The sequence below is a fragment of the Rhinichthys klamathensis genome, unplaced genomic scaffold, assembly GCF_029890125.1.
Source record: "Rhinichthys klamathensis goyatoka isolate OS25496 unplaced genomic scaffold, OSU_Roscu_1.1 h1tg000209l_1, whole genome shotgun sequence".
NCBI lineage: Eukaryota > Metazoa > Chordata > Actinopteri > Cypriniformes > Leuciscidae > Rhinichthys > Rhinichthys klamathensis.
The window spans coordinates 1,529,911-1,545,019 of NW_026606734.1; the positions used below are offsets into that span (position 1 = coordinate 1,529,911).

The 15,109-nt window shown below is 37.1% G+C and overlaps 2 gene segments (V, D, J or C); both read left to right on the forward strand.

Moving 5' to 3' along the window:
• The window catches only part of LOC130096940 (Ig kappa chain V-III region MOPC 63-like), a 158,100-nt gene that overhangs the window by 15,319 nt on the left and 127,672 nt on the right, over positions 1-15,109 (forward strand).
• On the forward strand, positions 10,002-10,741 carry LOC130096950 (Ig kappa chain V region K29-213-like). The segment is given in 2 exon segments: positions 10,002-10,101; positions 10,207-10,741. Coding segments are annotated over 2 exon segments (384 nt in total).

A 15,109-nucleotide genomic window follows, 5' to 3' on the forward strand; every position in this document is an offset into this window, starting at 1 on the left:
CGTAATGTTTTATTACCTTATAATGAGGCATTTATATCTACATAGGCGCGGGAATCCCCTTCTATGAAGGTCGACATATTGTGACGTCATGTTTCTATCGTAGCCGAACGCGAACAAACAGCGTTACAGAGCGCGTTTCGTCACTACCTTGAAAGAGAAGCCACAGGAAGCTAGAAGAAGCTAGCCATAAACACCGTGAGTAGTGACTTTTCCCTTGTCAGTGGTGTAAATATGTAGTTGGATTGTTTCATGTAACTTAATTATTCTCCCTCGCTGTGTTATGGCTTTGCTATGTGGGGATAAATGTGCTGGTTAAGTTTGTGAGACAGCTGATTAGTAGGCTACTCTTGTCATTGAGCGTAAAACAGTTACAGGAATCACCAACCCGTCGATCTTGGAAGCATTTTAAGTCGATCGAGTTTCCAAAATCAGATAAAAAAGCCTATTGTGTGTAGTAAGTGGTGTCTAGGGGATGCGGAGGCGCGCGCGCTGTTACAATCTCGTCATTTTTGCCGCGCGCACCTTTGGGCTCATGCGGACGTGTCGAGTTTAAACAAGGCTTTACGCTTTAACCAGCTCAGCCACAGTAACAGCTCATATTAGCCAGCTAAACTTTTACTACCCTGTTATAAAAAAATATATAGTTGCATAGTTTCATGTGGTTCTTCTCCCTCGCTGTATTATGGGTTTGCTATGTGGGGAGAATGTGCTGGTTACGTTCGTGAGACAATCAGCTGATTACTATTATTATATTATGTATTAAGACCCTAGATCCTCACCTGAAACTTTATCCATGATGTGGTTTATAATGGACTCTGTGGTACAGAAACTTGGTTTACGCTGGCTATTCTCTGCTGTCTGAGACGACGATGTTTGTCCCGTTTTAGCCACCGTAGCTTCTTCGAAAGGGAGGGGTGAGCGGTGGGCTGAGCCCTTAGTGTAAACTCGCAACCGAACCGCTAGATGTCGCTAAAAGTCACACACTGCACCTTTAAGAATAAATACATTCATAATACCCGCTGAAATGGGTTGTATGACGTTTGATCCAGGAAGGCGTGTTAAGGGCGGGGTTTAGGACAGCGCTGCGGCGCTACTGGCCCGGCAGTGGAAACACAGCTATTGGGGAAAGAGGTGTGGAAAACAATAAAGCAAATGTCTTTGTTCATTTCAAATATCAATCCTACAGTATTGTGGATGATATAAATCTGCAGCAGGAATTAAATTCTCTCAAAGTCTGAATGAAACTGATCATTAAAACAGTGTTTAGAGCGAGAAGATCAACCCAAAATAACATGAAGTAAATCGTGAATGTGTTTCTGAAAATGATAAATTAAAGTTTGTTAGCAAAGATATTAAAAGACAAAACAGTGTTTCTTCTGTCTTCAGGGAAATGATGTGGAGTGTGTTTGCATATTGATCAGATCTTCAGTGTGTGAGAGTGTTTATAGTGTTCAACGTATCAAACCATACGTTGAGAGAAACAACTAGACAAAGTCCATCAGTGTCTCTGCCAGAGTCTCAGTGGTATTTTTTTATTCCCTCATATTCATAATCTCTTTAAGGAGAATAAAAATATAACACAGCCTAGGCCTACACTAAAAAACATTTCTTAACATTTCTTAACATTATAAAACGTGTCGAATAAAGTCTATTCCAGCGCAGTATATTTTATAACGCCCTAAAATGGTAGCCTAATGCTGGTAGATTGGCACCTGTTGAATTTCCGGTAACACTTTACAATAATAGTACATGAATAATCATGTACTAATACCTGAATTAATAGTTACTTCAACATTAACTCATGATTATTGAATATATGATCATGAACCAATGAAGAGCAATCCTTAACTACAACAGGAGTCATACTGATTCATGCATGAATAACAGCAGCCTTAAACATGTTAATACATGTTTGATAGTTTTACATGCAGTAATTAACGTTTAGGGGTAAACTAAATCAATCACTCTCTGTAAGAATAAATAAGAAGTAATCTAAATTTGAATTAAACATATAATTAATACTGCCATAATTTAAACTGTAATAGGCTATCATAATCTGCTATCTGTGGCAAGCATTGTGACAAATAATTGGAATGGCACATGATTTTTTAGCCATTAATTACACAGATCCGTCTAATCAAATGTGGAAAACAGACTAATAACTCGCACTAGTAAATTTAAATTTGATCTAACCCGTTTTCTGATTTGTATAGTTTATTTAGGCCTATGTTTAAAGCTACTTTTCTTCCCGGAACTACAGTATGAAGGGATTGTTTCTGGTGGGACACTCATTAGTGGCGCGCTCGCGGCTCGGGGTTGTGTTCTTATGTTAATGCTGGCATTTAAATCTCATAAATGTTGACTTCTTTGGTAAACAGAATTAATAATTAAAGACAGGTTTGCATGTATGTTGTATTTGGGAGGTTTCAGGAGGTTAGGGTTAATTAACTATTTTTTTGTTGTTTAAATGTATATGCTTCAATTAGCATTAGCTTATAGCCTATTTTACATGTAATCGTGTCTTATGCGTGTCTTTACAGGTATGTTTGGACTTTCTTTTAAGTCCATATATGTTTAATTGTATAAATAAAAATGAAAGAACAACACAATTTTTATCTTTGTTTTTTTGTTGTTGTTTTTTACCATAGTTTTAAAGGAATAAGGATGGCACTCTTATTGTATATATTTATTCATATTTTACTTCATGATTTGTAAGTACATCATTATATCATGACTTTACTTGAGGAGGCACATCATCATTAATTCATTATTAACTAACCATACACTAACATCAACTAATGGCTTATTGATGCATCATTATGTCATGACTTTACTTGAGGGGGCACTTCATCACTAACTCATCATTAATTACTTATAAAGTAACATGAATTCATGACTTGACATTGTCATTTCTTGTCTTGGCCCTTCAAGAGTACATATTTAAAAAGTTATCAATTAAACATGTTCTATACATATTCAGCTCTTCTAAATCAGATAAAATTTGGTGCTTTTCGGTGGTTTGTAAAGAAGTGGAAGAGCAGAGGTGCTGTGCCCGAATTTGGATGGAGAAGGAACTGAACGGTAGGAGGAAGTGGACAAATTTTGAGGGGGCAAGAAAACGAGACTAACATTCGACTGTATTTTGATATAAAGACAGTAAACCAATCCTCAAAATAACCACATAAATAACCATCATCATGTGCTAACACTGATTTTAATTTTGAAAATTGCATCTGTTTAATGGATATACAGGTCCTTCTCAAAAAATTAGCATATTGTGATAAAGTTCATTATTTTCCATAACGTAATGATAAAAATTAAACTTTCATATATTTTAGATTCATTGCACACCAACTGAAATATTTCAGGTCTTTTATTGTTTTAATACTGATGATTTTGGCATACAGCTCATGAAAACCCCAAATTCCAATCTCTAAAAATTAGCATATCATGAAAAAGGTCTCTAAACGAGCTATTAACCTAATCATCTGAATCAACTAATTAACTCTAAACACCTGCAAAAGATTCCTGAGGCTTTTAAAAACTCCCAGCCTGTTTCATTACTCAAAACCGCAATCATGGGTAAGACTGCCGACCTGACTGCTGTCCAGAAGGCCATCATTGACACCCTCAAGCAAGAGGGTAAGACACAGAAAGAAATTTCTGAACAAATAGGCTGTTCCCAGAGTGCTGTATCAAGGCACCTCAGTGGGAAGTCTGTGGGAAGGAAAAAGTGTGGCAAAAAACGCTGCACAACGAGAAGAGGTGACCGGACCCTGAGGAAGATTGTGGAGAAGGACCGATTCCAGACCTTGGGGGATCTGCGGAAGCAGTGGACTGACTCTGGAGTAGAAACATCCAGAGCCACCGTGCACAGGCGTGTGCAGGGAATGGGCTAAAGGTGCCGCATTCCCCAGGTCAAGCCACTTTTGAACCAGAAACAGCGGCAGAAGTGCCTGACCTGGGCTACAGAGAAGCAGCACTGGACTGTTGCTCAGTTTTGCATGTCATTCGGAAATCAAGGTGCCAGAGTCTGGAGGAAGACTGGGGAGAAGGAAATGCCAAAATGCCTGAAGACCAGTGTGAAGTACCCACAGTCAGTGATGGTCTGGCGTGCCATGTCAGCTGCTGGTGTTGGTGCACTGTGTTTTATCAAGGGCAGGGTCAATGCAGCTAGCTATCAGGAGATTTTGGAGCACTTCATGCTTCCATCTGCTGAAAAGCTTTATGGAGATGAAGATTTCATTTTTCAGCACGACCTGGCACCTGCTCACAGTGCCAAAACCACTGGTAAATGGTTTACTGACCATGGTATTACCAGTGGCGGTCTTAACATAGAGGCATAGGTAGGCGGCTGCTTGGGGCCCCCTACCAGCGGTCGTAGTAGGGGGGCCCCCCAACCAACCTAAAAAAATATATATATAAAAGAAAAGAAAAAGCCCCTTATCATCATGAACGATTTAAAAGCATAGTAAATGTTATTAATATTCTTAAGAAATACGTTGAAATGTTGAAGTAGTAGTTAAAATGTCCAGTTCATGGTTATCTGTCCCTACACATAACACCCCCTACTTTCGCAATAAAATGGATTAGTCCGTAATTGTGCACGGCACGAAACCGCGAAAGATAAACATGACAGGAGGACTGGGAAGTACACAACGAAGCAAGACGTGTCTAAACGCGAAAATGAAACGAAGTTACCCAAGCGGCTCAAATAAAAGAAAAAAAGACAAAAGACGCCGATATGTAGGCCTATTTGGCAACGCTGCCAAAAATGACAAACCTTTTTATGCCTACTGTTGGGGACACATGCCGCTACAGCAGCAGCTGTGAAGTGACGCTAGTTGAGGATAACGTGTATACTGTTAGACTGAAAGGGTTAGACTGACATTTATTATGGGTTTATCTGATGATTGTTTTAAGTTCACGTAAATTAAAAGTTGTTATATATTTTTTGAAGCCTAACAAAATGTAAATTTTTTGGCTTTCAATTACACTGTAATGTTGGATGGCTGGCTATAATTAATGTTTAAAATTAGGGGAAAAAATATTTTCTATCCAGACATCAATAGCTGTATTAGTATCAGTGATACTGACCTGTCATGATTCTGCCCTCGTGTCCTTGATTTTCTCTAGTCTTGAGGCAGGATCATGACAGAATCATGTTTTGTGTGCAAGCACAGGGTCTTGTGTTTTGAGCCATGTGCTTGTGTTGTCTCGTTACGTTACCCCGCCCCCTTGTTATCCTCGTCTCGTCATCATTGTCTAGTCAGTTTCACCTGTCCTTGTCTAGTCAGCTTCACCTGTCTTTGTCATTAGTGTCTCCCTTTTTAATCTCCTTGTGTTTGCTGTCCTGTGCCGGTTCATTGCCTTACGTGCCATGTCTATACCCAGTGAGTACCTTGTTTTGTCTAAAAGTTGCGATCTTGTAAAAGCCTGTCTTGTTCCTGTTTAGTTTTATGTCAAAGTCTTAGTCTAGTGTGGTCAGTCGTTTACTTTATCTTGTACTGTTTTGCCCCCTCGTGGGTTTTGTTTTCTCTGTTTTCTGTTATAATAAACGTTGTGTGTTTGCATACCGTCTGCGCTTGGGTTCTTCTGCTATCATCATAACACTGACCTTCATTCATAAAAAGATGCCATTAAACAAGTATTTAAAATATACTGTCTTTATGTTGTCTCTATATTCATTTGTAGATTAACTGTGAAATTATTACATTATACAATATATAAACTAATACAAACCTATAAAAATGTTTGTTTGTAGAATGTTTGAAATGTCAATCTCATTTGCAATGCCAATTGCAACCTCACTCACTCATACAAAGTCAATTATTCATCTTGGCAATATTTGCTAAGTATATGGCTGTTTGTGGGGGTTTACCCTAACTACTTGTCTTGCTGGTTATATTGATATTGATTTGATCTTAAAAAAAGAATAAACAGTGCTGGGTTTCCTGGCATTTTGGCAAAGACAGGTGTTATCTGAAACCTTATTCTCTGTTGGGGAAGGTTTTTTTTTTCCTCCTCTCCAACCTTTACTTCCCCGTAGATTAGCTTTTCCTACCATTCAGTCGGTAAAAAAAAAATTCCGTTCTCATAAAGATGGGATGGGGGGGCCCCCATACGTACCTTCGCTTTGGGCCCCCAATTTGCTAAATCCGCCACTGGGTATTACTGTGCTCAATTGGCCTGTCAACTATCCTGACCTGAACCCCATAGAGAATCTGTGGGATATTGTGAAGAGAAAGTTGAGAGACGCAAGACCCAACACTCTGGATGAGCTTAAGGCCGCTCTCGAAGCATCCTGGGCCTCCATAACACCTCAGCAGTGCCACAGGCTGATTGCCTCCATGCCACGCCGCATTGAAGCAGTCATTTCTGCAAAAGGATTCCCGACCAAGTATTGAGTGCATAACTGAACATAATTATTTGAAGGTTGACTTTTTTTTTGTATTAAAAACACTTCTTTCATTGGTCGGATGAAATATGCTAATTTTTTGAGACAGGAATTTTGGGTTTTCATGAGCTGTATGCCAGAATCATCAGTATTAAAACAATAAAACACCTGAAATATTTCAGTTGGTGTGCAATGAATCTAAAATATATGAAAGTTTAATTTTTATCATTACATTATGGAAAATAATGAACTTTATCACAATATGCAAATTTTTTGTGAAGGACCTGTATTAGTGTAGGTATTTCACTCTTGATGGCAGCAGTGGAATAACTTAAAACGGAATGAGATTAAATTGTTTTTAATGATGAATGCACCATTGTGTGTTCAATGAGTAAGGTTAAATGTAAATTGAATGTAAATGTCATTCAATGATGTTTGTGACAGTTGCTGGTGGCAAATTTATGAACAATTTTACATTGTGCACTTTTAATACATCTTTTTTCTAATCTAGAGCATGTTGATTTAGTTTACCCCAAAGTGTTAATTAATGAATTAATTAACAAGCATGTACTAACGTGTAGTTAAGATGGTATATTCATGCAGGAATTCATATGACTCATGTCGTAGGTAAGGTTAGTTCTTCATTAGTACATGTCTTATCTCATCATTAGTTCATAGTAAAGTAATTATTAATTCAGGTATTAGTACATGATTATTCATGTACTGTTATTGTAAAGTGTTACCAAATTTCCTTTTGTTGAAACAAAACACACACACACACACACACACACACACACACACACACAGTGTGAAACACTCGCTATGCACCATTATGAATGCCTGTGTGTGCGGCAATGTGAAACAATGGCAAGCACACACGCAACTTCCACGGAAGACTGTATTCTCGTACTCTCGAAATATTTCGACTTTAATCTCGAAATGTTTCGACTTTAATCTCGAAATGTTTCGACTTTAATCTAGAAATGTTTCGACTTTAATCTCGAAATGTTTCGACTTTAATCTCGAAATGTTTCGACTTTAATCTCGAAATGTTTCGACTTTAATCTCGAAATGTTTCGACTTTAATCTCGAAATGCTAGTTTTTTGTTTTGTTTTTACAGATTTTTTTTTTTTTTACGTTGCGGTTCAGGGCTTCCGTAATACGCTGATGTGATTTGCTGCTCAAGAAACATTTCTGATATTATTAATGTTTTTTTTTTTTAAAAGTCAGGATTCTTTGATAAATAGAATGTTCAAAAGAGATCCGAAATAAAAATGTATCCGACATAAAAAAGCTTTCTTAACATGATAAATGTATTTACTGTCACTTATGATTAATTTAATGGGTCCTTGCTAAATAAAAGTAGGCTATTACTTTCTTTAATTTCAAATGTAGTGTATAATGTTACAAAAGCTTTCTATTTCAGATAAATGCTTTTATTTTGAACTAGCTATGATTTGTGTGTAATGTGACTTTTTTTTGTATGACCTTAAAATTAGTTTTATAATTAAATTGTACATAAATAGGTTAAGCAAAACAAATATGTTTATGTCTGAGAACCTTTTAAACACATATGACCCTGAAATGACATAAACTGTGTGATCCAGTACAAATATTTTGAGTGTCCCTTATTTTCCTGTAAAGAACCACGATTGTCCCGTATTCTTCTTTTCTGAAATTGGCAATAATGGCAACATAGCTAGTGACTGAACTGTTGTGTGACAGGAATTGAGAACACACACGATCACTCACACACACACACACACACACGGCAGTTGTTTTTGTGCTAAATTTAAAGTCCTTAAAGAAATATAATCCACAGTTTTTTGTTACTTTAAATTGATTACTTTATTCAAAACTGATTATTCTTTGTTCTTCAATAACATTCTTGCACACATTTAGATTGTGTGGATCTTATTTCAGTAAATTATCTCTCATTGTTACATCTATCCTGGCCTGTGTGACAACAATAGTGTGTTAGTTTGCAACTTTGTGTTTGACCATAACTCACATAATCTGAGTTTGTGTTGTACATGTCCAAGTGAGTAATATTTCTAGCAGACAAATGTGGCACGTATCAAACTTTGAGAGATAAAGCACAAACAGCCACTGAGTTACCGATGCTCAAACAACAGGTGTTCCTCTCATCCCCGTCTCACACTGCTGAACACTGCTGTTCTCAACTATTACTATCAAAAACATAGTGTCTAAGTCTTAATGAAATCACTCATTAGTGTTTTTTTTAGTTCAGCCCAAAATAATGCAACAAGTAAATAAACATCTATACAAAGCTGTTGCACAAACATAAAGACAGTGTTTCTTCTGTCTTCAGGGAAATGATGTGGAGTGTGTTTGCATATTGATCAGATCTTCAGTGTGTGAGAGTGTTTATAGTGCTGTGAGTTTAACACTTCGTCACTGACAGCTTTTCTTCATTCAGACTGAAAGTAAACCACCGATAAGAAGAATGATGATCATCAGCGTCTGTATCTGGACTCTCATTCTTTCTGTTCAAGGTTCATTTACTCTATTAATAACTCAAGATGTGATTTATGTTCATGCTTTTGATGTTCAATATAGATTTTATACTGGATACTTTGACTCTAATACTTATGATCTAATGAAATGTCATTCACCGAAATTACAGGACAGGTTTCTGTGACTCAGACTCCCTCAGAAGAAGCTCTTCTAGGAGGAACAGTCACTATAAACTGTCAAACTGACAGAGGAATTGGAGATCGTACTTATGGTTGTGGCTCCTGTCTCTCCTGGTATCTGCAGAAACCTGGAGAAGCTCCTAAACTCCTCATTTATTACATTAGATCACGACAGTCAGGAATCCCATCTAGATTCACTGGCAATGGAGCAAATTATGGAACAGATTTCACTCTGAGCATCAGTGGAGTCCAGACTGAAGATGCTGGACATTATTACTGTATGAGTTTACACTACATCAACAGTAACTGGGTGTTCACACAGTGATAAAGAGTCGTACAAAAACCTCCGAGTCACAGTGACTGAACTGAAACTGCAGCTGCTCAAACACTTTCTCACACACTACTGACACACACACACACACGCACAAATAAACTGCACCTGTGTAACACAGTATCAGCTCTATTAGACTGTGATCTGTCCTGTGACAGACAGAGATAAAAACAGTCTGTATATTGATATCAAATCAAACAAACAAAACGGCCACCATATGTTTTTGAGCTTTTACAAGTAGCTTTATCTTTCCCTCGAAGTTTATCAAGATAATAATAATGATATTACTCATAATAACTGTTCTATCAAAACTACTGACTCTATCATTCATCTCAGTGCATTGTTAATGATTAAAGCAATTTTAATACATTCTGATGACCTATGACCTCTAGAATGACCTTTGCCCTCTAAGGAAGTTCAATGACATATTACTGTAGCAACTCTGTCATTTGAATCATCAGAAAGCCTGTAGCTTCAGACACAGGAATAAATGTTTATGACTCGTAACATGGAAAAATATCCTAAACACTGTTATGATTTATGAGCATCATGTGTTGGAATCCTTACACAGATTTACATATAGATTATTTGCATCGCAGCTCACGCTTCAGGAGGATTTATAACTCTGAGTCTGAACACTGAGAATCTGAACCAACAGCAACCATGAGCTTCATCTTCATCATCTTCATCTGGATGTTCTCCAGCTGTTTCACAGGTCAGGAAATATGAAGTTAAACTGCATTATTTTAACTGATTAACAGTGCTTGAAATATTATCCAAATATGTAATTCTGAATATTTATTTCTTCTTCTTGATGTAGAATCAGTTGGTGAAGTGACAGTCACTCAGACGCCTGCAGTGAAACCTGTTCCTCTCAGAGACACAGTTACTATATCCTGTAAAACCAGTCCTGAAGTCTATCAGGGTTGGGGTGTTCAGCCTCTATCCTGGTACTTACAGAAACCTGGAGAAGCTCCTAAACTCCTGATTTATTACGCAAACCGCCTCCAGTCAGGAACTCCATCTAGATTCAGTGGCAGTGGATCTAACAGTGATTTCACTCTGACCATCAGTGGAGTCCAGACTGAAGATGCTGGACATTATTACTGTATGAGTGTACACTGTCCTAGTAGCTGTGTGTTCACACAGTGATAAAGAGTCGTACAAAAACCTCCGTCAGTCAGAGTCACAGTGACTGAACTGAAACTGCAGCTGCTCAAAGGAGGATCTGAAATAACATCGTCACACTTGCATTTGAAATAAAACCATATAAATTAATCTGACACTCTTAATAATTATAGAGTTCAGAAAGAGATTTTGTGCTCTTATAGATCAGTGACACATTTGAGATCTGAGTGATTGTTCAGTTCAGTTTATCATTTTAAAATAGATCTTAATTTTCATAATACTCAGTATCCTAACTTGTCATTTATTTTTTATGCACTGTATTCATACTATAAACTGCAGACAGTAAGAGTTTTATATTAGCTTGCTGTATTAATTGTAGCCCTTGATCAACAGTTCAGTTTAAGGCAAGACAAGTTTATTTATATTGCACATTTCATACACTACACCGTAAAAACTAATTTGTTCAGTATACTTAATTCAGTTGTGTGTTGCCTTAATTTAATTAAGTAAGCATAACTTAATTACATCAAGTTCTTCTTAATCTATTTAAGTTTTGTCAACTTAATTCTATCTGTGATCCGAGGAAGTGTACTCCCAGAGTGCATTGCGGCATGAATAAATTAATTGCTTTGTTTTACCATTTTTGGCTTTATTTTACCATTAAAATTGTATTTGCTATCGTTATTGGTGTTATACTGACAAGAGACAGCAAATAAAATTGTAATGGTCTAATTAATTAAATTAATTAAAGCCCTTGATCAACAGTTCAGTTTAAGGCAAGGCAAGTTTATTTATATTACACATTTCATACACTATGGCAATTCAAAGTGCTTTACATAGATTGATTGATACATAGATAAACTTCTCATCTGGCAAAACACCGGTGTATCATATTTCCACAACTCCCAGTTTTGCTCTGATTTCCTCATGCTGGTTACACTGTGTGTGTGTGTGTGTGTGTGTGTGTGTGTGTGTGTGTGTGTGTGTGTGTGTGTGTGTGTGTGTGTGTGTGTGTGTGTGTGTGTGTGTGTGTGTGTGTGTGTGTGTGTGTGTGTTGTTTGTACTGCCTTGTTTATACTTTCTCCTGGTATGGCGTGTGGAAAGTGCCTTGGATTTCCTACCGAAGGAGACAGTCGTGTATTTTTACGTGAGAGAAGGAGTACGTCGCTCCACAGACGCGCGACACTAACGTCGCCACAACAATAAATTAATATCTTATTCTTGTGTTTTTTTTTTCTATCTTTCTTATCAATCATTGTTAACTTTTTTTTCTTTTACTTTCCTTGTGTTCTTGATACATGTTGTGTAGAAAGTCTGCAACCTTTCAGTGTGACTTGATTGACTGACCAAATCTGAATGATTATTCCTGCGGCCGATCTCTGTGTTTGGATATAAGAAGCCTCTCTCTGACACACACATGTCCTGTGAGGAACTGTTGAGTTTTGACAATAAGTTCCTTTTGCTTGTTTGATATGTTTAATATTTTGAATAGGCCTAGATTAAATTCTAGTTTGTTTAGTTTCTTTGATACTATGTATTTTATTTAATTAAGATGATTTTAGATGTATGATTTAAAACATGCTAATGTGTTTGTATTACATTAATTGTTCCTATTTTATTTATGGTTTTATTAGAAACCAACAATAACATCACTTGTCATCAATGAGAAATGTCTACTCCTACATGTTAAATAAACTGGGAGAAAAAGACAGATGACTGAATGAGTTTTAATGGGCACCATTCCGGCAACAGCCAAATCAGCCTAAAATTCCTTCATAATTTCTACATATTGTGTATTGTATGCAAAGTTGTATGTCATTAATGTAATCTCTATAACGTTTACAAGCATAATAATAAAAATAATAAAAAATGACTCACGTTAAAAATTCCTCACTATCTCCTAGAGATTAAAGACTATGTACAAATTATACACCATCAGTTTCTATTTTATGTCATTTTCACAATTATTAACAACAACTTTAAAGATGAACACATAAATTCACTAATTATAATCTATCAACATAATATTCTGGAATGTGACATTCTGAGTTTCACTTTTGGTATCTTCTGTAAATATTCATGGATTTTACACTTGATCATACAATGGGCGAATACTAGTAGCTCACAATATCAAACTTTATGCGATGTAGTTTTCAGGTGAAGGCGACAAGATAGCCTATTATTTTCAAGATATCTACAATGACAAAATAAATGACTGGAAAATAGGCTTTTAATCACAAAATACATATTTTTTGGTCATAAAGATAGATCTAAGTGAACAATAGCCTTTAGCCCAATAGCCCAATTGGTTCAATTAATGTATCAAAGTAAGTAATCATATTGTTTAAGTGAACAACACTTTTAAAATACATTAAGAAATGTATAATGAATAAACTTCTGTATATCATGGATAATCAGAAATGCCTGCAGAGAGCGCCGTCTCCTGCCGATTGTTGTTACACTTTACATCAAGAGCAAACCATTGTTTATCTAATATTTAAAGGAGCTGTATGTAAGAAATTTATTTCAATTAATCATAAAATGGCCCTGAAATGTCACTAGACATTAAGAAATCATGTACATTTCAAATACTTATATCACTGACAACAGTAGTCTGGCCAGGATTTTGTCATTTAAAAAGTGAAGTTGCAGCCCTCAACTGATGTTGATGTTGTCATGTTGTGTTTTGGTCTGATGCTCCTCCCTCCACCTATCTACCAATCACGAAGTCAGTAGTGTTGCGGCATCCAGGTTGCCAGCTCTGCTCTAGTTACCACAGCTGCAGCTCGTCACGTTCCTGCTGGATCCTGCAGCCGATCTGGCAACCTCGAGTCAGGGAGGAGGGGGAGGGGATACACCACTCTACAGTAATTTGAAAGTGATTGCAGTACTAGTTTTGGCCACAATCTTACATACAGCTCCTTTAATTGCACTTAATCTGTAATGTTTGGCCACATCTTTATGATAGAAATGCTACAGCCACTCATTTCTTGAACAAGAATGTGAGCATCAGAACATGCAAACTCAGAGCAAGGCTTTACCGTTTTATTTTAAACCCTCAACCATCAATCTGCATATTTAGAAATATTTTTATGCAGTCTCCTGTGTTGTTGGCGTATGCTATTAAATTGTTACAAATCAGTTCAACAGCACAAGTTTCGTCCACATTCCCAAATGCACATTATTGTGGCAAAAAAAAAAAAATTACCGTAGCATAGAATAAAATAATTCAAGGACCATAAACGGTTTTGCCACAAACTTAACTCTGTTGAACAGAACAGTATAAGAGGGATAAAGGGATAGGGATCTTTATGTCCCAAACATGCATTTCATTTTCTTTCTACTTTGGAATATAAAAATTACATGGAGACTTATGGAAGACTTTTCCATGTCCCTCAAAAATATGATTTTTGGGATTTCTTGAGATAAATACAATGGCTCATTTCAGAGTGAAAACTCTTGAAACCAATACCATTTACAGTACAACTCACATATTTATCTGTTTTCTTGTGTCTTTTCCAATGTTGTTGTTGTTTTTTCTTGGTCGCTCAGCATTTTACTGTATTAATTGTCATTACTTGAAGCCACTGTTTGTGTCTGCTTGCTCACTTTTAGGAAAACAGTGTGAATGAATGGTGATGATAGACTGACATTGATTTATTGTATGTTGTGGGAAGTCATCTATAAACTCTTAAATTCATCATTACTAATAGAAGTTGTGGGTTGTCAGAATAGTAGGTTCATTAAATATATTACAAATTGAGCGTCAGCGTCAGTTCTGGCAGGCCAGGTAGTCAAGCCGCTGCTTATGCTATTTGCTATCAACACTGTCCCGTCAGCTGATCTGCTCCAGCTGAGCTGCATTAGCTGGTTAACTCCCCTCGCTGCTCAATGGCCAAAGCTCAAACAAGGCGCCCTATTTAAAGCTCATTCACCTTGCTCATACATGCTTGCTGCTCGCTCTGCTGGCTCGCTGCTCGCTTCTGCTGCAATATTGACCCAGGACTCGACGTGATTCATTCTCCATTCATCTCTGAAAATCTTCACGAGGCTAAGTTCCTTTTTAATATTCATTGCTAAAAGCTATCAGTGTGTTGACAACATGCTTCTTGTTAATGCTATCCGTGTGGCATTTGGGCTTATCTAACTAGTCGTTTTCATAAAAATGCTTATGCGATCATATTGGCTATGTGGGTTATCTGTTGTCATTGGCAACTGATCGCGTTGCTCACGCTGGCTTTTACCACTATGCAGCGCAGATTCAAACAGCTTGCTGTGATAGGAATTAACTTCTGTGGACTGCCTCCGGACCGTATACAGCTCATTCTTACGCATTGTGCAGCAACTACGGCGGCGACACTCACTCCGGTTTAACCCTTTAAGCTATGGGGCGGTGGTTTCTGCTGCTTACGAACGATACCTCCGTCCCGATGTTCGGGATATTCTTGACGACCAGAAGCCATGAGCTCAAGTCTCTGATTTGTTTCGTTAATAAAACACATTTGATCATTATTTTGCTCGCGCTCTGCTCAGTTAACGCCCCTGAATGCGCTATCAGCTGTTAATTTATTCATCTAGCTCGTTCTCAGAGGTGG